Raw genomic sequence first — 24170 nt, 5'->3', positions numbered from 1 at the left:
GTGATTTGGACTCCACAGCCCTCTGTGGCAGGGAATTCCATAAATTCACAACTTTCTGAAAAGGATTTCTGAAAGTCTAGATACACTACACCCACTGGCACCCCTTCATCCATTTTATTTGTCACATCCTCAAAAAATTCCAGAAGATTAGTCAAGCATGATTTCCCTTTCATAAATCCATATTGACTTGGACTAATCCTTTTACTGCTATCCAACTGCCCCATTATTACCTCTTTAATAATTGACTCCAGCATCTTTCCCACCATCGAAGTCAGGCTAACTGGTCTGTAATTCCCCGTTTTCTCTCTTGTTCCTTTCTTGAAAAGTGGGATAACATTAGCTATCCTCCAATCCACAGGAACTGATCCTGAATCTATAGAACATTGGAAAATGATCACCAGTGCGTCGACTCTTTCTAGAGCCACCTCCCCGAGGACCCTGGGATGCAGACCATCAGGCCCAGGGGATTTATCATCCTTCAGTCCCATTAGCCTACCCAATACTATTTCTCGCCTAATGAAAATTTATTTCAGTTTCTCTACCCCCTTAGATCCTCTGCCTTCCAGTACATCTGGGAGATTGTTTGTGTCTTCCTTAGTGAAGACAGATCCGAAGTACCTATTCAACTCTTCTGCCATTTCCTTGTTGCCCATAATAATTTCACCCATGTCTGCCTTCACCCGTGTTGGTTTATACTGTGTTACCTCTGCTAAACAATTTGGCGTGGGTCAGAGAATATGATGTCACCCCTTCATTACATGGCATGGGTCACAATGATTTGTCTGGTATTACCATATGTGTCCTATGATCTACACCGGAGAAAGTTACCTGAATAGTTCAGTTTAGTTTAGTTTAGAGATACAGCATGGAGACATGTCCTTCGGCCCACCGAGTCGCAGGGAGAATGTACAAGCTCCTTACAGACAGCACCCTTGGTCGGGATCGAACCCTGGTAAGGCAGAATCTCTACCGCTGTGCCACCTTGCCTCCTTTAGTATCATTAGATTATTGCTGCAAATAGTTTCTTTTAACATGGTATAACTGTTCCGAGGCCGCTGGTGGGCAGGCAAGGAGATGTTGAGCAGGCAAGGTTCTTGGAGCGCAGGAAGCTTTTTCACCTGGAGAGTTGTGAATCTGTGGAATTCTCTGCCACAGAAGGTAGTGGAGGCCAATTCACGGGATGGTTTCAAGAGAGAGTTAGATATAGCTCTTAGGGCTAATAGAATCAATGGATATGGGGGAAAAGCAGGGACGGGGTACTGATTTTGGATGATCAGCCATGATCATATTTTAGTTTTGTTTCTAGATATAGCGCAGAAACACCGCCTTCGACCCACTGGGCCCGCGCTGACCAGCGATCGCTGCACATTAACACTATCCTACACCCACTCGGGACATTGTTTACATTTACCAAGCCAATTACCCTACAAACCTGTACGTCTTTGGAGTGTGGGAGGAAACCGAAGATCTCGGAGAAAACCAACGCAGGTCATGTACAAATGTACAAACTCCGTACAGACAGCACCCGTAGTCGGAATCGAGCCCGGATCTCCGGCGCTGCATTCGCTGTACGGCAGCAACTCCACCGCTTGATATTGCTTGACGATGCTGGCTCGAAGGGCTGAATGGCACCTATTTTCTGTTTCTATGTTTCTAAGCTGAAGGGTGGCATAATAGAGGTGTACAAAATCATGAGGGGAATTGATAGGGTGAATGCACAGGGAGTTTCTCCCAGGATGGAGGAATCAAGAAAAACATAAATTTAAGATGAAAGGGGAAAGCTTTCAATAGGAACCTGAAGGGAAACTTATTCACACAGAGGTTTAGGGTTATGTGTATTATTGTCTTGTGAATAGAGGTTTTGCATGCTAAACAATCAAATCAGATAAAACTATACATCAATGCAATCAAGCCAAACTCAAGTATAAACTAAAAGAAAGTGGCAAGAAAAGTAGTTAGTGGTAAAGAAGGCACATGGTATGCTCACCCTCATTGGACAGGGCATTGAGGATAAGAGTCAGGAAGTTATGATATAGCTCTAGATGTCTTTAATCAGGCCACATTTGGAGCGTTACATGCAGTTATGTTCACCTCATTACAGGGAGTATGTGGAGGCTTTGGAAGGTGCGGAAGATGCTACGATGAAGATATGATAAGAATGCTGCCTGGATTAGGGGCGATTAACTACAATGAGATGTTTGCCAAATTTGGATTGTTTTATTCTGGGCAGATCTTATAGAAGTATATAAAATAGTGATCAGCTAGGCAGTCAGAATATTTCCCCCCCAGGGCGGAACTGTTAAAGAGTAGAGAGCATAGCTTTAAACTAAATGGGACAAAGTTTAAAAGAGATGAGCGGGACAAGTTTTTTTTTTACAGAGACAGTGTAAAGGGCCTGTCCCACTTACGCGACCTTTACAGGCGACTGCCGGCAATCGTCATAGGTAGCCGAAATTTTCAACGTGTTGAAAATTCAGTGGTGACCAGAAAGATGCTACAGCTCTTTGGAGACCTCTCATGACCAATAGGAGACTGAATTTTCAACATGTTGAAAATTTCGACAACCCATGACGGTTGCCGGCAGTCGCTTGTAAAGGTCGCGTATGCCCTTTAGGCGCCTGGTATATGCTTTCAGGGAGGTGAAAGAAGCAGATATGGTCATGGCATTTAAGAGGCTTTTCGACAGGCACGTGGATATGCTGGAAATGGAGGTAATATGTATCAGGTGCATGCAGGTGAGATTAGTTTATCCTGTCATTATGCTCAGCACATTGTGGGCTGACATTGTCTATGTTCAGTGGATAGAGGAACTATAATAGGGAGCTTAAGGGAAACATTGGTCTGCAAAACCACTTTTTAATGTTGGTTTGTGACGGCTTGAGGTTTTTGTGCAGAGGAAAGCCTGTGCCCTATTTTCACATTATGATCATGATTTAATTTTTTTTGCGGCATATTTAAATGCAATCATCAAGTGGTAATTATTCCAAAACAAAATTCCAGGAAGTTGTTAAAAGCAGCGAGGCTTTACCACTGTTTATTTAACGAAACGTGGCTCTGCAGAGGAAAAGGAAGCTGCAGGACTGTGTAACCCCCGCCCACCGCTGCCCCAAACCCCAGGGGATGGATTGGCGACTCCGCTTATCAATGTGACCGAGTCACGCTTGAACTGGAGACTGAAATTAAAACCCAATATCTCGCATTCTTTGGGGCGAGTTGTTTACCTCAGATGAACGACGCCACCACGTTGGCTGCGATTAATTCAAACAATTACACGACTCTTGTTTCAGATTAAACGGCTTTGAATCCTGCAATTATTTAGCCCATAATGATGTACGTATAATGCAGGAAGGAACCGCAGGTGCTGGTTTCATACTGAAGATATAGACACAAAGTGCTGGAGTAAACTCAGCGGGTCAGGCAGCTGCTCTGCAAAAAAGGAATAGGTGATGTTTCAGGTCTGAAGAAGGGTCTCGACCTGAAACTTCGCCTCTACCTGTTCCCCAGAGATGCTGCCTGACCCGCTGAGTAACTCCACGGCGATACACTTCTTAGCGTGCAGAAGTTATTTTAATACCTATGTGAAAAATCAATTGGAGAATTAGAATGAAGGGAATGTTAATCTAATATTTAGCAAGAAACGGATACATGTATCTGCAAATTCTGCTGTGCGTGTCACCCTCTGAGAAAGGGAAAAAACTGGATTGCATTTACGAATAACACAGTAACAGGCACAGCGGACCCGGCAGCATTTACCCCCTGACCCAGTTCTCAGCGAATGGAGACGTCTATGAGTGCATATTACATAGAAATGCGATTGTCTGCATGGAAGTGTGTGAGAACGCGTCTACCAGAGGGAGAGGGAGAGGGAGAGGGAGAGGGGGAGGTGATGTCTGGTGTGGATAGTTATTGGTGATAGACATATGGAGAAGATGAAATCTACTTCCCTGCGCATGTGAAAGTTTGCGGATCTCTGCACTTTGTCACGCCTCTCGGCAAATTGGCAGGGCAGTCCCCTCCTTGAAGATTGGTGTGGGGGAAGGCTACGTAACTGTACTCCCCCGACGTGGAGCGGCGCTGGGGTCGGGGCTGCCTTTATAAAGCTGGATGCCGGCGATGGTTTGTCCAAAGTCAGGATTAAACATGGGGCACCTCCAGCCCTACCTGATCGTCGCCAGCCTCTGTACCTTGTTGGTCCGGGGCGGAATGAGCCTCCCTGAAGGATGGAGATCCCTGAAAAACGACGCCACCGAAATCGTTCACGAGTACACTGACATTGGCAGCGATCTGAGGAATCACAGCTCCAACCAGGCGAAACTCGGGGGCAGAGGACGTCTGCAGTTGGCGGTGCGAGGTAAGGGCGCAACCTCGCAGTTATTTTGCAAATGATCAGTCAAAACACACAAAAAAAATTATATTCCCAGTGGGGTCGACCCGAAACGTCACCCAGAGATGCTGCCTTTCCTGCTGCGTTACTCCAGCTTTTAGTGTCCATCTTCCATGTCCCTTCTTCAGACGGGTCCCAGTAAAGGTCAGAACCCGGAATGTCACCTTTCCATTCCCTCCGCCGATGCTGTCTGTTCCTCCAACACTTTGCGTTTTGATCAGGATTCCAGCATCTACAGTCCCCAACAGTAGAATCACAATCGGTGCACAAGATGCTGTAATGGCGATCAAAACACGAAATGCTAGAGGAACTCAGCGGACCAGGCAGCATCTGTGGAGGGAATGGACAGATGATGGCATTTGTGGTTCGGACCCTTCGTCAGACCTTATCCATTGCTGGGACCCATCTGAAGAAGGGTCGAGACCCGAAACGTCACTCATTCCTATCCAGGGATGCTGCCTGTCCCGCTGAGTTACTCCAGCTTTTTGTGTCTATCTGCGGTTCCTTCCTAACACTATCCATTGTTGGTCCTGGTTGGTAAATGGAAACTTTTATCGAGATCGTGACCCAAAGTGCTGGAGGAACCCGGCGGGTCAATGATCTGAGAATGATTGGAAACCAGTATCTGCAGGTCCTTGTGTCTCCTCTTTATCTGGATCATCCCTGTGAAGAACGTTGCTGTGTGAATTATCACACGTGTTTTTGTTTCATGTCCAATGCAGTTACTTGCCTTTCCGTCTGACATGCTCGCCCCGCGATCTCCTCCACCCGAATCACCGTCAAACCAACACCGTAAACTGTGTCTCACAACTAATAACGCGTTGCAAAGGCGTGTTGATTCTGCTCAATGCATTGTATTTTAAATAGCTGTCAAGGAAACACACACACATGCGCCCCGCCACCATTTATTCACATTCCCGGTACTTTACTGTGTTCATGCAATCCATCGTGTATCTCCAATGCATACTCATTCTTTAGCTTTGACTCTCTAAGATGGTTCGGTGATGAGTTGATATACCTGGGCATAATTTCAAGATGTTTTATAGAATTAGATATCTGAAGTGCGATGAATTTCAGGATTCAAACACAAAATGCTGGAGGAACTCAGCGGGTCAGGCACCATCTGAGGAGGGATGTTTGGATTCGCGATGAAGGGTCCCGACCCGCAACGTCGCCTGTCCATTCTCTCCACGGATGCTGCCCGACCCGTTGGAAGTTCCTCCAGCGTTTAGTGTTTTGCTCAAGATCCCAGCGTCTGCAGTGCCTTGTGTCTCCGTGATTCACGGCATGCCAAGGCGCGATCAGGTTTGGGGGTGTAAATTAAGTGTTCACCTGGAAATATTGAACTAAAATCCACAACAAGAGTTTCGTACCTTTTTTTTGAAGGAGTACAACTGTGTAAATAGAGCGGCAGGCAAAGGTACAATCAAAAGCGTTTCATTGTCGCAGTGCCATCAATGCGAGCATGAAATTCTTACTTGCTGCAGCTTAACAGGTCTATTGCAATAACGCAATATAAATATATAATAATAATGCAATATATTAATAATCAATAGAGGAGCACAGCGCAGAAAAATGTAATAATTTCTCATATATTAGGAGTTTTAAACACATATGTAGGTTGTACAGGTCTCCCGGCGTATAACATTTCGCTTGGTGTCTTGCTTCCCAGTAGCTATTATCATATTTTTAAAACCGAAACAATTTTCATGTATTTGCTGATGACATCTGAAACGGCCATGTCGTTAAACGCGGTGACGCGAGGAACTGCAGATGCCGGATTCTCGAACAGAACACAAAGTGCTGGAGGAACTCGGCGGGTCAGGCAGCATCTGTGGGAGTGAATCCCGACACGTGTCTGTCGCAAATACACTTCTAACATCAGTATTTCTCTATCTTGTGAGTGAATTAGTGTGGATTTCCCTTGCGAAGATGGCGAGACACCTCACAAAAAAGCACGACTATAGCTATATTGAACAGCTCATCTGTTTTTAAGGTCATACAGGCTGAAATTGTAACTCATTATAATTTATAATGTAGCTGGATTTCAGCTTAGTAAGGATACCAGTAAAGTATATTAAAACAGTCCAATGAACTATTTAACATTAAATAATCCAATGGTGTGAACATTGAATTCTCCAATTTAAAAATAAAAACATAACACACCCCCCTTTTTGGTGCCATACATCTTCCACCATCCAAATCACCCTGGTCTTCCCCAACTTTGTACACTCATCTCCCATCCCCATCCCTTTCCACCATATCCCTCCCTAAATGTCACCCTCCACCTCCTCATCTGATTATTACCTTTAACCTTTGTCACGTATTCCACCCATCTGCCTGTCATGAAGGTGTCTACCTTCGATTTAAACCAGCATCTGCAGTTCTTTCCTATGCATTGGAATCTTTGTGATTTCAATTGGAAACTTGGATTATTTCCTATTTGAAGCTGCCTTCCCTATTGCCTGCTCCTAACATTTTTAGTACTGAGCTGATTTTCTTTTTATTTAGCAGATTTCCAATCAAAGAGCAACCGAATAACATCAATACTATCAAAATGTTATCCTGTCTTCAGTTGTATAACTTCAATTCTGTGAAAAGTCATTAAGTGAAATACTAACTAATTTTCTCTCTCTGAAGATGCTGTGCAGTATTTCTAGTGCTTGCACAGAACAGTGCAGCCTGCACATGATCAATATCCTTGCATTTTGCCATTCCCTGCATATCTTTGTGCCCATCTAAAAGCCACTTGAACAAATTTCAGTTTTTCAACGTCTGCATGAAATTGCCCTAATGAGTTATTAATGGTGTGATGCATTCCAATGTCTTCCATGTAGTTGGCTGTGTTCTTGTATTATTAACTGGTCTGCCATGTCCCTTCCTCTCTAGGTGCAGGCGAGTTCAGTTGCAGAGAGCTGCGATCCACCAGGTACATATCGGACGGGATGTGTCGCAGCGTGAAGCCAGTCAAGGAGTTGGTTTGCTCTGGTCAGTGTATGCCAGCTCATCTCCTCCCTAATTCCATTGGGCGCATTAGGTGGTGGAGCCGGCACCAGAGCTCTGACTATCGGTGCGTCGCTGCCCACTCCCGCACCCAACGGGTTCGCCTCGAGTGCCAAAACCGGGAAACAAGGACCTACAAAATCCAAGTGGTGACTTCCTGCAAGTGCAAACGCTATTCCCGCCATCATAACCAGTCAGACAAGAAGCAGTTTGAGATGGAAGCAACCAGGAGGAGAAAAAGCAAGAAGGTAGCACGATCCAAAAATAGAGGGGTAACCAACCAACATGATAATTCTGACTGATATTAAACTTTATAACTGTGTAATATTGTTTCACATTATGAATGTTTCTTACTATATGGAAAGTCCATGATGTTCATTTTCTAAAGCACTTACCCTAAAGTGTGTATTGTTTAGCATATAATCATGATTCTCTTAAATAGATGGGAACATTGCACTTCCTACTTGGTCTGAGATGAAATATATCCAAATTCAATGATATATCCTGACCAAAATGTATTATAGGATATCCCATACAAAAGCGACTAATCCATAATTTCTCTGTAAAACTACTTACCCATGTTTGACAGGGAACTTGTAAATGCTAGTGATATTTCCTCCAACAGGTTATAATATTACTCTGTAGGATAGTTTTTGTGTGATAATATTTAATGTATAATGCATATTGGAACTATTAACAGGCACAGATCAACTTTCATTTGAAAGAGGTTGTACTTCATTTGAGCCGGTATCTATCTGTTCCAGGAAAACCAAGGTAAATTGGGGTCCCTAAACTAATATCAGACCACTTTTTTTGACAATAAAATTTAAAAAAAGAGTCCAGCCCTTCCTAATTTCGAAAAACAGAAAATGTTGGAAATAAGGTACACAAAATGTTGGAAATACTTGTCAGGTCACCAAGCATACGTAGAGAGAGAAACTGGTTTGACATTATGAGTCGCTCATTGTCGTGGCAGATAAACTTTGTCAACCATTCTGAGTTTCTCCAGCGTTTTCTGGTTTTGTTTCAGATTTCAAGCATCTGCAGTACTTTTGATTTTCAGATTAATGTTTCCAGCTGTCTAAATGCCTTTTCCATCATTCAATGTGTTTACCTCAGTCATTTTACAATGTCCACAAACAGCAGTGACAAATGCAAATTCAATTTACTTTCCGTCTTTCAAAGGGACACTGGCAAGTTTGCAATAACAATCAGCCAAAAGCTGACGCGATTTCAGAGCGAATCCGCTGAAGTGTGCTAAATACTAAATGCGCAAATCAGAGTGATAGGAGTCCGAATCCCATTCCGAGATTTCCCTGCCATCTTATTGATCCATTAATGCTGACAAAACCTCCCAAATACACTCGATTGGGGTAAAGAATGGAAGTGAAAAAGGAAATCTTCCAGGAACCATTTGTAAATTATTACTCATTTCAAGTTTGTATATATTAGATATTTTGTACCAAATGATTTGTGCAGCAGTGTTTGAAAAGTATCTAGATGCCGAAGTGCTCCTGTTACCTATTGATGACAGGGTGACGGTAGAAATATCTTTGACCAGCACAATTCTATTTTTAATTGTGATTTTTTTTTTCCCCTCACAATATTTTTTAGCATCTTCTGTACTTTGCTTTTTATATCTGCAATACGAAACAATAAATGTTAAATTGCTGTAAATATCGCAGCCGCTATACTGCGCAGTTCTTTAATTTAATATCACAATAGGACGTGAATCCACACAAGGCTATTTTGTGAACTTGTATTTGAGAGATTTTGTATGAAGTTTAATGTGTTGAGTTTCCACAGTCCAATAAATGGTACTGGAAACTAACGTAGCCTCCTAATGGAATTATGAAATGTGGCCAAAATACATAGACGCAAGTAATTGTTTTTAAAGTATGAATCATATTTATTTTTCTCATTTAAATTATTTAAAGCACCATGTTTCATGTGCAGATGTATGAGAACTATTCTTGCCATGTAAAGTATTGTTTACTTGCAGACTTTTAAATGTCATGAAAATAAAAGTTAAAACAAACAGCAACTCCTTGTATTGTTTCAAGTGTCATTAATGACCTCAGTTGCTTAAGGCCAACGCTTTGCCAATACCTGACAAAATGCTGGAATGATCAACACTGGAATACAAACCTCCTGACTCTTGACTGCAGAATGCCCCAGCATAATCTTTCCCATAGATTTCTTCATAAAATGCAAGTGGGACATGACTTTGTGGGCAATCACTGCACATTATTTGTTTACCATATTTAACATAGCTCAAAATGTCACTACTGTTTAATTCCTAAACATTTCTTCAGTGTAATACTTAAGATGCTCCATGAAGGAATAGAACAGTCCCTCAATGTCCAGTGGTGGAGGGGGGGTCCATAGACTGTGACCTTTCTCCACAGAACTTCTGTGGTGGCTGCTCCAAGCTTCAGATTCTCCCTCACCAAGTACTCCTGCACCTTGGAATGTGAAAGTCTACACCATTTGATGTGGAAGTTCCCTTTCATAGGTTGGTTGACCAGTTCTGGGTACAGCAAGGTATGTCTTCAACTGAGGATGACCTTCCAGCAGCAGTTGATGTTTGTCACAACTTAGAAAAGCACATCAACTACACAGTCCAATATCATGATTCTTGACAAAGACCACAGCATGCATCTTGAGGCCTTTTTTTGTGGCATGAGCACAGCCCTGCAGCTTCGTGTGGTTTTGCTGCTCATTTGAAAGTTCTTGGGGCTTTGACACTTTGGTTGAGAAAACACATTCCATGCAGATTGCTGCATGATTGTTTATAGGCAAAGCCGCTCCTCTGCAAAAGCTTTTCTGTGTGGGTCTGGTGGTGTGGCACAGTCCAACTGAATGCAGCATTCTACAAAAACATGCCTTGTCCTATCCTTTACAACACCAAAGACAGGCAGAACTCCAGCTCCAATAACACATGGTATTCTGGCTCTGTGCCCAGCTTAATGCAGCTGCACACAAAGTTGGCTGTTAGGACGAGGTCTATCTTGGGCGCATTCTATCCTTCATTCTCTGGAGACCTGTATATCGGATCCGGACACTTGCTCCATTTTAGGTCTCCAGACAAAATGGAGTATGGCTTGCGTGATTGCCCATGTGGGCAACGCCTGCCCTACATAACAGCAGCAGCAAGAGCACCTCAAGCTTCACGACCATCTTCTATTCTGCAATTGAAAGGGGGTGCTGCTTCTACATCTCCAACTTCAGTTTCACCTTGGTTATCCGATCCAATACACTGCCTTCTCTGAACCCATCTTGGCATTTGGGGGACGATGGATCAGTTGGACGAGTTGGCTTTGCTTTTTTTGCAATTGAACTTGATCACTGAGGTGTGGAGAAGACTGTTTATGGTGCCAATCAATTGGGCTGCTTTGGCCTCCAAGAGGTACAGTTTTTGAGTGTTGCAATTTTAAGGCAAATGTAGAGTTTTTCATTCTGAATGTAGCCTTCTGGATGACAGAGATGCTTTGGGTCATTTAGCTGTGCGTCACTCACCTCTCCATTTACTTTGTGTCTGATCTGCTCTGTTACCTATTGTATTTATGTTTCTGTTCTAGTTAAAACTTCTTGTCAATAGAGTCGATGAAGGATGGTTGATGGTAATTTACTTGAGTGCCAAAGGTAGTTGATTGAACAATCTCTTCCTGAAGATTAGTTCTTTAGTTCTGGTTCAGGTATGAACTACTTCATTTCCTGACAAGAACAAAGACCAGACCCCCCACCATCTCTATGATTTGCACTGATTTCTGTTTAATCAGGGCTCTGCGATGTCCCATTCAACCAATTATTGCCTTGATATCAAGGGCAGTAACTATCATTCCATCTACAGAATTCATCTCTCGCATCAAGATGGCAATGATGCCTCGAGATAGTCATCCTGGCTAAACCTAAATTGTCCATTGGTGATTTTTGCTTCAGGTTAATCTGTGTCTCTAACTGAGCTGCTTCTGTGCGGCTGCAAATTAATATCATGTACCTGACTTGGTGGAAACCTGCCAAGTATGTACTGTCCGAGAATGTTCTATCTAACTAGCCCATTCATGGCTCAGCCAGTCTATTCTCGATTATCAGCAAAGTAACATATTATCAAATGTATCATACCTGTACACCTCCAACTGGGCTCTGCAGAGACCACTCAGCTCATAATCAGTGCACCCTTGGTCTAAACATGAACAAAATAGTTGAACTCCAGAGGTGAGATACTCATGCAATGGATTATATGTGTATGCTGGAAATTATGGCATTGCCCGAGAACCAAATGGTTTGCTAGATTATTTCAGAAGGACAGCTGCAAGACTGATATATACCAGATTAGGCAAAGAAAATAATTTTATTCCCTCTAGAATCAGAGACAAATAGCATGGAAACAGGCCCTTCAACCCATTTATCAATGTCGTTCAAGATGCCACTTCTAACCTTGCCCCATTTGCCCATGTTTGGCCCAAATCATTGCCAACCTTTTCTAGCCATATTCCTTTCCTGTTCAAATGCCTTTTAAACATTGTTATTTTATCTGCCTCAAATACTTCTTTGTTCCATATACTCACCACCAACAGTGTGAAAAAAAATTTGCCTCTCCAGTTCCTGTTACATCTTTCCCCTCTCACCTTAAACCTATGCCCTTGACAAAGACCCTGGGTAAAGACTCTATGCATTCATTCTATCTAATTCCCTCAGGTCTTTATACACCACTATAACATCATCAGTGATCTTAGTGAATTATTGAAACAGATGGTATTTTATAGCAATCCTGTGGTTTCATGGTCACCGCCATTGAGACCATGTTAAAAAAATATTTTAATCAATTTAACTCTAATCTCCCAGATCACTGTGTTTAGTTTTAACACATGCCTCCAAATCTATGGAAGACGTTTCTGGCTTGGCATTTTTGTCACACAACTATAATACTACCACACTCTGCCTTGACAAAACAACAAAGTTCCACTGGCATTATCCTAAAGAAAGGCTTTCATTATTGAATATCAAACACTAGGACACGGCTGTAGATGTTTCCACAGGTTGATATCCAAAGGAAAGAATAAAGGGATTTTGTTGATAATTATGTTCTCAATTCCAAAATTTCCAAAGCAGGTCTTGTTGCATATGGCAAGAACAATATTTCTGACTAAATTTGACTAGTGCCATGTAAGTGCTGGGACCCAACACAGTCTACTCAGCTCTCATTAACATTAAACAACAGTTCAAGTGTCAAGAGTGTTAAGAGATTCCAAGGTGTTCAATTGTCATATGTACTGTCAACAGAACAATTAAATTATTCCTTGCTGCATCTTAGCAGATCCACGAATGCAATAACACAGTAATAAATATATATGTCAAGAATACAATAAATCAATAATCAGTATTACCAGGTAACCAGACCATAACAGCGCAACACCCTAATTCTTCAGTGCAACCAAAACAAAGTAATTTGTTGCTGAGGTTAGTGTTGTGCAGTGTTTACAATCCTACTTGTTGCTGTGAAGAAGTTGTTCTTCAACCAGGAGGTCAGCATTTTCAGGCAATTGTACTTTCTTCCTGAAGGCATTTTCATTGCCAAATCCATTAGCATTAACATCTTGAGTTATTATTGACCAGAAACATCATTGGTCTAACCACCTAAATGCAACAGCCATGAAAATGTCAAATTCTTCATATTTTTTGTTAAATTTTTCACCTCCTGATGGCCTGACTTCTATCAATAGAAACATGGGAATATGAACTCAAGAACACACATTTTATGCCTTTCTGTTTGATCCCTGACCTAACTATGGATACAATATATTTACTTACTGCCTTTAAATTTAAAATATCCATCCATTGCAAATTAAATATTAGCATTTAACCTAAAATCAATTGCTATTTGCAGAAGGGAATTTGTACTCTGTATGCACGTTTGATCCAATCTCTCTCCAGGGACGTGTGAACTTGATTTAAACATCAGTTTGGGCAGCACAGTGGCGCAGCGGTAGAGTTGTTGCCTTACAGCGCCAGAGACTCCGGTTCGATCCTGATTACGGGTGCAGTCTGTGCAATCTCCCTGTGTGGGTTTTCTCCGGGTACTCCGGTTTCCTTCCACATTCCAAAGACATACACAAATATAGGTTAATCGGCTTCAGTAAAATTGTACAAATTGTCCCGAATGTGCAGGATAGTGCTAGTGTACAGGGATCGCTGGTCGGCGGGGACTCTGTGGGCCAAAGGGCCTGTTTCTGTACTTCTAAACTAAACTAAACTAAACTAAATGTCTACATTCCCTCACTTTGCCTCAGCAATTTCAATTGTAACCTTAAAGTTATCACATTCCATTCTTGGAAAAAACACACGCACATGGTGTAATCTCTCCTCATATCTGATTTGGATCAGATATGATAATTTTAAGCAATACTTCCTCTAAAGTTAATGTATCATAAGGCATGGAGTACAAAGCTGCACACGATGCTCTAGGAGTCATCAGACCAGGGCTTTATATAACTGTAGCATATTGTCCAAACTTAGTACCTCAAAAATCATCCAGCAAAACTAATGAAGACTATAGCTGAAGTACTCAGAGTCCTTGCCCTCTGAATACCATGTTGGCCTATCAAACACATATGGTAGAATTTGCAGGGGGGAGAGAGGTTAATTGGATGAGAAAATCAGGTAGGGTAGGGTAGGATTAGTGTAAAAATGCGTGCTAGTTGGTCAGTGCTGTATCTCTCTATGACTATAAAAAATGGAATTGAAAGATACAGCACAGAAACAGGCACATCAGCCCACCGAGTCCACGCCGACCATCAATCATCTGCTCATATTAGTTCTAACTTATCCCACTTTTGCACATACCCTACACACGAGAGGCGATTTACAGAAGCCAATTAACCTACAAATGCACAAGTATTTCGGTTGTGGGAGGAAACCGGGCCCCTCAGAGAAAGCCCACGCAGTCAGTAGGGGAACGTTCAAACTACACACAGACAGCCACTGAGGTCAAGTTTGAACGAGGGTCTCTGGTGCCATGTGGCAGCAACAGGGGCTCATTGCCATCCAGGACAAAACAGATCATTCAATGACAAACCATCGATCATTGTCAGAATAAGTTGACTCTCGAATGTGCTGTAGTTTGTTCTGGGCACTACAAAGTCTCTACCAAAACAGTTACATTTTAAGTCCAATTTTTTTATAAACCTTGGGCTCATCAGTCATGTGCAGGAACAACTGATGTTACACTGATATCATGTACATCTTGCAAATGACTATCATGATATGCCTTGTACTGTGAATCAGGACATTTGAATGTTTAATACCATATATATGCAAAGTTTTTGTTTGCAGTATTTCTTTTGAAAGGTTTGCAACACACCTTTGGATTACCTGGAATTTTTTGAGGATGTTACAAGTAATATGAATAAGGGAGAGCCAGTTGATGTAGTGTATAAGGTCCCACATAGGAGATTAGTGAGCAAAATTAAAGCGCATGGTATTGGGGGTAGGATATTGACATGGTTGAAAATTGGTTGGCATACAGGAAACAAAAAGTAGGAATTAACGCGTCCCTTTCAGAAAGGCAGTCAGTGACTAGTGGGGTAACCATATAACCATATAACCATATAACAATTACAGCACGGAAACAGGCCATCTCGGCCCTACAAGTCCGTGCCGAACAAAAAATTTTTTCCCCTTAGTCCCACCTGCCTGCACTCATACCATAACCCTCCATTCCCTTCTCATCCATATGCCTATCCAATTTATTTTTAAATGATACCAATGAACCTGCCTCCACCACTTCCACTGGAAGCTCATTCCACACCGCTACCATTCTCTGAGTAAAGAAGTTCCCCCTCATATTACCCCTAAACCTCTGTCCCTTAATTCTGAAGTCATGTCCTCTTGTTTGAATCTTCCCTATTCTCAAAGGGAAAAGGTTGTCCACATCAACTCTGTCTATCCCTCTCATCATTTTAAAGACCTCTATCAGGTCCCCCCTTAACCTTCTGCGCTCCAGAGAATAAAGACCTAACTTATTCAACCTATCTCTGTAACTTAGTTGTTGAAACCCAGGCAACATTCTAGTAAATCTCCTCTGTACTCTCTCTATTTTGGGTACCGCAAGGCTCCGTTCTGGGACCACAGCTAATTACAATAGATATTAATGATTTAGATGAAGTATGTAACATTAGCAAATTTACAGATGACACAAAGCTGGGTGGCAGTGTGAACTGTGAAGAGGGTGCTATGAGGATGTTGGGTGACTTGGACAGGTTGGGTCAGTGGGCAGATGCATGGCAGATGCAGTTCAATGTGGATAAATGTGAGGTCATCCACTTTTGTGGCAAGAACAAGAAGACAGATTATTATCTGAATGGTGTCAGATTAGGAAAAGAGGAATTGCAACGAGACCTGGGTGTCCTTGTACATCAGTCACTGAAAGTTAGCATGCAGGTACAGCAGGCAGTGAAGAAAGCTAATGGCATGTTGGCCTTCATAACATGAGAATTTAAGTATAGGAGCAAAGAGGTCCTTCTGCAGTTGTACTTGGCCCTGGTGAGACCACACCTGGAGTATTGTGTGCAGTTTTGGTCTCCTAATTTGAGGAAGGACATTCTTGCTATTGAAGTAGTGCAGAGTAGGTTCACGAGTTTAATTCCTGGGATGGCGGGACTGTCATAGGATAAAAGAATGGAACGACTGGGCTTGTATTCACTGAAATTTAGAAGGATGAGAGGTAGTCTTATGGAAATATATAAAATTATTAAGGGATTGGACAAGCTAGATACAGGAAATATGTTCCCAATGTTGGGGGAGCCTAGAACCAAGGGCCACAGTTTAAGAATAAGGGGTATGCCATTTAGAACTGAGATAACGAAAAACGTTTTCACCCAAAGAGTTGTAAATTTGTGTGATTCTCTGCCTCAGAAGGCAGTGGAGGCCGATTCACTGAATGCATTCAAAAGAGAGTTAGATAGAGCTCTTAGGGAAAGTGGAATCAAGGGATATGGGGAGAATGCAGGAACAGGATACTGATTGTGGATGATCAGCCATTATCACATTGAATGATGGTGCTGGCTCGAAGGGCCGAATGTCCTACTCCTGGACCTATTTTCTATGTTTCTATGTTTCAATGTTATTCTTCCCAATTTTTTAATCGCCCCGACGCAGAGGGCCCGACCGCCGGCTATTGGAGCCAAGATCGCCCCATCAACGGAAGGCTAGAGGCCCCCGACTGTGGGAGGACAAAGAAGGGAAGAGATCAAACTTTTTTTTTGCCTTCCATCACAGTGGGGAATGTGGAGGAGTCACTGTGGTGGATTGTTATGCTAAAATGTATTTTGTGTGTCTTGTTGCTTTTTATTGGTATGACTGTATGGTAAATCAAATACCTCGTATGTTGCAAAACATACTTGGCTAATAAAGTATGATTGTGATTATTATGATTATGATTATGATATCATGAAAGACCCACTCCTCCCTGACCACATTCTCATATCGCTACTACCATCAAGACAGAGGTACAGGAGCATGCAAATATGACCACCATGTTCAAGAACAGCTGCTCCCTAGTAACCATTGCACATTAATCTCAGTAACTGTGATTACTATGGGTTGCCTATTGGTTGCAAAACAGAGTTTGGTTGTGCACTACTATGCTTACCGAGCACTATTCTAATTAATTTATGATATTGTTGATCATTGTATATTTATTCGTGTGTTATTGCATTTACAAGTCTGCAAAGCTACAGCAAGTATGAATTTCACTGTTCCATTACTGGTACATTTGATAATGAAACACACTGGCTCGTAAATTTAGTAACTTTTGACACACACAGCAGCGTGGAAACAGGCCCGTCGGCCCACAGAGTCCGCGCTGATCAGTGATCACTCCATTAACTATCCTACACAGTTTTTGGACTCTATGGACTCCAAAGACTCCAACCTGTACGTCTTTGGAGTCTGGGAGGAAACAGGATCACCCAGAGAAAACCTACAGTCACAGGGAGCAAGTACAATCTCTGTACTCGTCATCAGGATCGAGCCCGGATCTCTCGCGCTGTAAGGCGTTAAATCCACCACTGCGCCACTATACTGACCATGTCCAAGTTCTGACAAATACATATATACAATTGTTAATAGTTTTTTTTCATACTAGATGCTGGGAAATCTATTGTATTTTCCTGAACATTTTTGTAAATTTCCGGATTTCCATTGTTTATTTCATGTTTACTGTGCAGTGATGAATAAAAAAAGTAAATCCTTCAACATACCGGAGTCATGGAATCATAGAGTCATACAGCGTGGAGTCAGGCCCTTCAGCCTTACCTGCCCATGCCGACCAACATGCCCCATTCGCATTAGTTTCATCAACCCTCTAAGCCTTTTCTACTCTTATACCTGTCTAAACGTCTCTTAAGTGTTATGATAGTACTTGTCTCAACTACCTCCTCCAGCAGCTCGTTGCATTTACATATTTCACCAAGTGTAAAAAAGTTACCCCTCAGGATCCTATTAAATCTTTCCTCCCTCACCTTGATTTTTAAAACTGGATTAATGAAGTAAAAAGCATGGCATTCTAGCCATTAAACATCAATATTAATCAGCACATTAATGTTAATCAGGCAAAAAAATGAAAATGTTACATTTAAAAAAATTTCAAATGAAAAACCTTTCACTTTTACTTTGGTGCTATTAATTGTCTTGGTGAAATCTCTAAAGTTGCTAAAGTAAAGTCATGAGTCAATGTGTTTCATTGTGATATTGTGATTTCCTCTGCTCAGTTTAAGTTGTATATTTAAAAAATATATACAGCGACCTTTATGAATAAAAATTCCGTCGTCAAAAGACAGAACCTGATTTCATCTGTGGCACTATTTACATAATATTTTACATTGCTTTGGAAATATCTCTTTACGTGATGTGCAATATTGAAAACACATGTCTGGATGGGAGTGATGGATGATAACAGTTTTTCTGTGTTATGGGCAGTCGCATTTTCCAAGGTTAGAAGGTGGAGAAAATTAGCTCTTCATTACAGAAACCTATTAGTATCACGAATGAGGAACAAAAACATCCTCTAAATGATAGGCTTAGGAGAAAAATGAATAATTTTGTCAGTATGCAATAAAAGAGAAGGTAAAAAAAATGTCTGCGAGTCTGGCTAAAAGATGTGCAGATGAGCAGAAAACATCACGTGGTGCAAACCAGGCTATTGTGTGGATATCACCTCAGGGGTCCCCACGAGTGACAATGGTGAGACGTGCAAAGGAAAAGGAAGGCACTAACGCTATTGGATATAATACCAGCAAAATTGAATGTATAGGCACTAAGAATAAATTAAAAGTTTGCACAGTTCTTTTTGAAAGATAGATTACCAAGCAACTTCATAATATATTGTTCAAGAAGGAACTGCAGATGCTGGAAGATCGAAAATACACAAAAATGCTGGAGAAACTCAGCGGGTGCAGCAGCATCTATGGAGCGAAGGAAATAGGCGACGTTTCAGGCCGATACCCTTCTTCAGACTGATGGGGGGTGGGGGTTGCTCACTCTGTCCTGGGTCTCCTCCATTGCCAGAGTGAGCAACACCGGAAATTGGAGGAACAGCACCTCATATTCCGCCTGGGTTGCTTGCGTCCGATTGGCATGAACGTTGAATTCTCCCAGTTTTGCTAGCCCTTGCTGTCTCCTCCCCTTCCTTAACGCTCGAGCTGTCTCCTCCCATCCCCCCGCCCTCGGGCTCCTCCTCCTCCCTTTTTCCTTCCTCCCCCCCCCCCACCCCCCATCAGTCTGAAGAAGGGTTTCGGCCCGAAACGTTGCCTATTTCCTTCGCTCCATAGATGCTGCTGCACCCGCTGAGTTTCTCCAGCATTTTTGAGTACCTTCATAATATATTGTTTAATTTAGTTTGGTTTAGTTTAGAGGTAAAGCATGGAAGAAGGCCCTTCAGCCCACTGAGTTCATGTTGACCTTCGATCACACTAGTTCTATGAGGCCGATTGACCTACAAACCCGTACGTTTTGGGATGTGGGAGGAAACCGGAACACCCAGAGGAATGGTCACAGGGAGCACATGCAAACTCCACACAGACAGCATCCGAGGTCAGGATTGAACATAGGGTCTTTGGTGCTGTGAAGCAGCAGCTCAACCCGCTATGCCACTTTGCTGGTTTTTGTTTTATATGTATTTTCTATGATGAATAAAGTTTAATTTTTGAAATATATATTTTAAAAAATAGGATGTTATGCCCTTCTCTTTAGAAATAGATTATGTGGCGCATCAGTAGAGATGCTGCCTTACAGCGCCAGAGACCTGGGTTCGATCCTGACTACGGGTGCTGTCTGTACGGAGTTTGCATGTTCTCCCTGTGACCTGCATGGGTTTTCGCCGAGTACTCCTGATTCCTCCTACACTCAGGACAAACAGGTTTGTAGGCGAAGTGGTTTGGTAAAATTATGAATTGTCCTATGTGTGTGCAGGATAGTGTGTGCAGGATAGTGTTCGTGTGTGGGGATCGCTAGTCGGCGCAGACTGGGTGGGCCAAAGGGCCTGTTTCCATGCCGCACCTTTAAACTAAAACAAAAAGTTTAGAAGTGAGAATGTTGGGGGCTCCAGTCATGCTAAATTTTATAAAAAGCAAGAGTTCTTCAACCACACTTAAGCTGGCTTTGTTTACTAAGATACTTGAGCTAATGCTCAAGGCTATCTTTAAAATGGAAATGCATTTCTAAAATGTGCACTTCATATGCGTGAGATGGAATAGGACCAAGTCCAGAAGATAAGTCTACAGCGATGAACATTCCAGAGCAATGGAATCAATTTCCACTCCAGTGTAAAATTTTCTTTGGCTCCAAGATCCAAACATAGAATTACCCTGATCGACTCCTAATGATGTAGTGAGCTCTTCTCAAATTCAGCTTGGAGTTGAAGTCATTCCTCTTGGGTGCTGACTACTAATCTTCCTGACAATTGCATTTCTCCGCGCCTGAAGCTACTATTGAAAGAGGCAGCCGTACAGCGCATGCATGCATCTCAACAACGAACAAATGTTCAGCTTGAGGCACTGCACTTAATTTGTGGGAGGTGCATTGAGAATAAAGATTCAAGGGGAATTTGGTGTTGAGGTGACCTTTAAGCCTTTGATCAGTGCAGCAATGTTAGTGTATCAGGTTATTTTCTCTAATGGTTCACTCGTTAATTGTACTTTGAGGGACCTCATGGCACGTGCTGTGATTGATCTTGGGATTGAAGGTGAGGACTACGGTTAAGAAATCTGTCCACAATAGGGTGGCAGGGTGGCAAGGATGGTCGAGCTGCTGCCTCACTCGGTCAGAGACCCAGGTTCGATCTTAACTTCGGGTCCAGCCTGTCTCGAGTTTGCCCTATGTCGGTGTAACTGCCTGCCTGGCAAATGATAGGAACATACTACAGGTGAGGGGAAATGGGGTGGTTAACCACTGGATGGGGTAAATGACAAAGGCGGGAGGTGAAAAGGAGATTAAAGGGAGTCAGATAAGGAAAGGAGAGGAGGAGTAAAATGTAAAGCCAGAAGGAGGGATGTAGGTGGAAAGGAACAGGGAAGGGAGAGAGGGGGCATAAAAGGGAAATATGGGGACTCGGGGATGGGCAATGAGTTTGTGGAGGAGGGGAAAGGAACAGGATGTCTGGGGTTGGTGGGAGATGGGGGGAGATGTGTGTGGACACTGGGGGGGGTGGGGGAGGGGGGGTGTGGCAGGGGAATGAATTGGGGAGGCCACAAAGCGCTCGCGTAACTCAGCAAGTCAGGCAGCATCTCTGGGGAACATGGACAGATGATGTTTCAGGTCGAGGTCCTTCTTCTGTTGTGGAGGGTAGTTTGAATGTACATCTTTAAATCCCGGTGATAAAGTAGATAAGGTAGCCTTTGTTGGCCGAGATAAAAAAATATAGAAGGCAGGATTTTTTTCTAGAAATACATAAAAAGATAATTAGAACTAGGAATACGTGTGCAGGAAAGAGGTGATGACACCTCTTCCGGTCCGGTAGGCGGCGCGGCTCTGGCCAGCAGCGGCCTCTGCAGCCTGTCCGCGTTTTTATTATTTTTGTCTGTGTTTTTATGTAGTGTTTGTTATTTTATGTTGGGGTGTGTGTGTGGGGGGGGGGGGGGTGGGGTGGAGGGGGGGGGGAAACTTTTTGAATCTCTCCCTGCACTGGAGACCCGACCTTTTCTCGTCGGGTCTCAGTCGTCGTTGAGGCCGCAACGAGGAGCGGCCTCCAACAGGAAGAGACCGGGGACTCAGGTGTCGACTCACCGTTGCCGTCGCGGAGCTGGCCGAGTCCGGAGCGGTGGAGGAGCGCTGCTGCTGCTGATGCTGCTGCTGCTGCTGCTGCTGCTGCTGCCGGAGAGTCGGAGGCTCTCTACAGGTCTGCGGACGACGGCGCCGAGCCCACGGCTCCCTGGGGGGAGACCGCTTTTCGGGGCTTCTGCGGCGGCGACTTCTCCCGCCCGAGTTGCGGGGTCGAAGAGCTCCTGGAGCGGGGCCTACATCACTGCCCCGTGCGGCTGGAATGGCCGCGGACTCTGCGAGCGCACACCGGGGGCTCCAACATCAAGACCCGGTGTGCGACCTCGCACCACCCGGCGTGGCTTTAATGGCCGCGGGACAATCGCCATCGCCAGCCGGGGGCTATGACTTTGACTCTGACATCGGGGGGGAGAGAGTGCAGTGGAGAGATAAGTCTATTTGGCCTTCCATCACAGTTATGTGATGGATGTTTATGTTAAATGTAATTGTGTTGTGTCTGGGGTCTATTTGTGTGTAATGCATGGCTGCAGAAACGGCATTTCGTTTGGACCTCCAGGGGTCCAAATGACAAATAAATTGACTCTGACTCTGACACAAGTGAGCGAATGTAGAAAAGATTTAAAAAGATGCTGCAGACTTGTAGTTCTGAGGTGAGGCTGTATAATGGGACGGATTTCTTCGAAAAAGGGAGTCTGAGGAGAGATTAAATTGAGTCATGTAAAATAATGAGGAACTTAAAGCAAGATGAGTCTTTGTGGGCAAATTTGAACAACTAGAACTTTAATCTCTAGTTTAACTTTTACTTTAGAGATGCAGTACAGCATGGAAACAGGCCCTTCAGCCCACCAGCTCCGTGCCGACCAGCGATCCCCATACACTAGCACTATCCTGCACACACTGGGGACAATTTACAATTTTGCTGAAGCCAAATCTGTATGTCTTTGGAGAGTGGGAGGAAACCGGAGCACCCAGAGAAAACCCACTTGGTCACAGGGAGAAGGTACAAACTCCGTACAGACAGCACTCATAGTCAGGGTAGAAACTTGGTCTCCGGCGCTGTGAGACAGCAACTTTAACCGCTGTGTCACTGTGCCGGAGTTGAGAAATAAATATGTCTTCCATCGCATAGTGGGGTATGGAAGTCACTCTGTGAAGAGCCTCGTGGCACATTTAAAATCACTTGATGGGATCTATGGACCAAGAGAAGGGATTAACCTAAAGTTCGCTATGAGCTGTCACAGACACACAGGCAACAACTGGATTTATCCTGAGCCTTAAATTTTATGAATCTTTAAAATTCTGGAATGAGATGAATTTGTAAAGAATAACGACCATCTCCTGTAATTTCTGGCAAATTGACAATTAATTTATGAACTTATGAATTTATCAGCAACTTCTCCTTGTGACTGTGGCTACCAGCTACTTAGTAAAATTTAACCAAGGGGGTAGAAAAAGCTTAATGGTTAGCATTTCAGTAAGCCTATTCACGGCAAAGACGTTTCTCTTAAAAAAAAAACCCAGAAAGACCCACCAATCTCTGCAGTATTCCCTTATTCAAACACTGTTGGTTGGGAGAACCTGGGGGGAGACTTGCTGCCAAAATATGGGACAACAAAATAATGAAAGCAAAAACAGCCTTGTCAGAGATTCCAACTAGTACTTGTTCTTCTATCAGCATCACCAATGTCCTGAGTCTGGCTCCAATACGACCACAGGAATAATTGACAAAAATGTGTTTGCAACTAATGTCTTAATTACTTACAGCACACACACTGAAGAAACAAGTTCACAAGTTCACAAGTTATAGCAGTAGAATTAGGCCATTTGGCCCATCAAGTCCACTCCGTCATTCAATCATGGCTGATCTCTGCCTCCTAATCCCATTTTCCTGTCTTCTCTCCATAATCCTTGACACCCGTTCTAGTCAAGAATTTGTCTATCTCTGCCTTAAAAAATATCCACTGACTTGGCCTCCACAACCTTCTGTGGCAATGAGTTCCACAAATTATCTACCCTCTGACTAAAGAGGTTTCTCACCTCCTTTCTAAAAGAGCACCCTTTAATTCTGAGGGTATGACCTCTGGTCTTAGACTCTCCCACCAGTGGAAACATCCTTTCCACAACCACTCTGTCTATTCCTTTCATTATCCTGTGTGTTTCAATGAGGTATTCCACATTCCAATCTTACTCAAATTGACAACCTTGTGTCTTGCAAAATAATCCATCAACAGTAGGCACTTCAGATAATGTGCTTGGCTTCATAAATTTCAGAAAAGCAACCAAGAAGACAGAATTTGAAATGTTAGACCCCTGTGATTGGCATAAGATATGCGGACAGACAATTAAGATTGTTCGTGTTAATAATTTTTCTAAAGGCACCAGAAAAAAAAAAGAGCAAAGTGTTGGTGGAACTCAGCAGATCAGGCAGCATTTCTGGAAGGAATGGCCAGGCAGATTTTCAGGTCTGGACTCTTCTTCAGTCTGTCCTCAATTCCACCAATTTTGA

General features: G+C 43.0%; 1 protein-coding gene across 1 annotated transcript; it reads left to right on the top strand.

Annotated features, from left to right (window-relative positions):
• Positions 1-4006: 4006 nt before the first annotated feature.
• sost (sclerostin) lies at positions 4007-9431 on the top strand. The gene is made up of 2 exons (XM_055657194.1): positions 4007-4351; positions 7274-9431. Exons 1-2 carry the CDS (start codon positions 4105-4107, stop codon positions 7687-7689), a joined length of 663 nt encoding a protein of 220 aa, XP_055513169.1. The 5' UTR covers positions 4007-4104; the 3' UTR covers positions 7690-9431.
• The last annotated feature ends 14739 nt before the right edge of the window (positions 9432-24170 follow it).

This window comes from Leucoraja erinacea, chromosome 27 (genome assembly GCF_028641065.1).
Source record: "Leucoraja erinacea ecotype New England chromosome 27, Leri_hhj_1, whole genome shotgun sequence".
In the NCBI taxonomy this organism is placed as follows: domain Eukaryota; kingdom Metazoa; phylum Chordata; class Chondrichthyes; order Rajiformes; family Rajidae; genus Leucoraja; species Leucoraja erinaceus.
The sequence above is the reverse complement of the archived record's forward strand: the minus strand, read 5'-3'. Positions and strand labels throughout refer to the sequence as shown.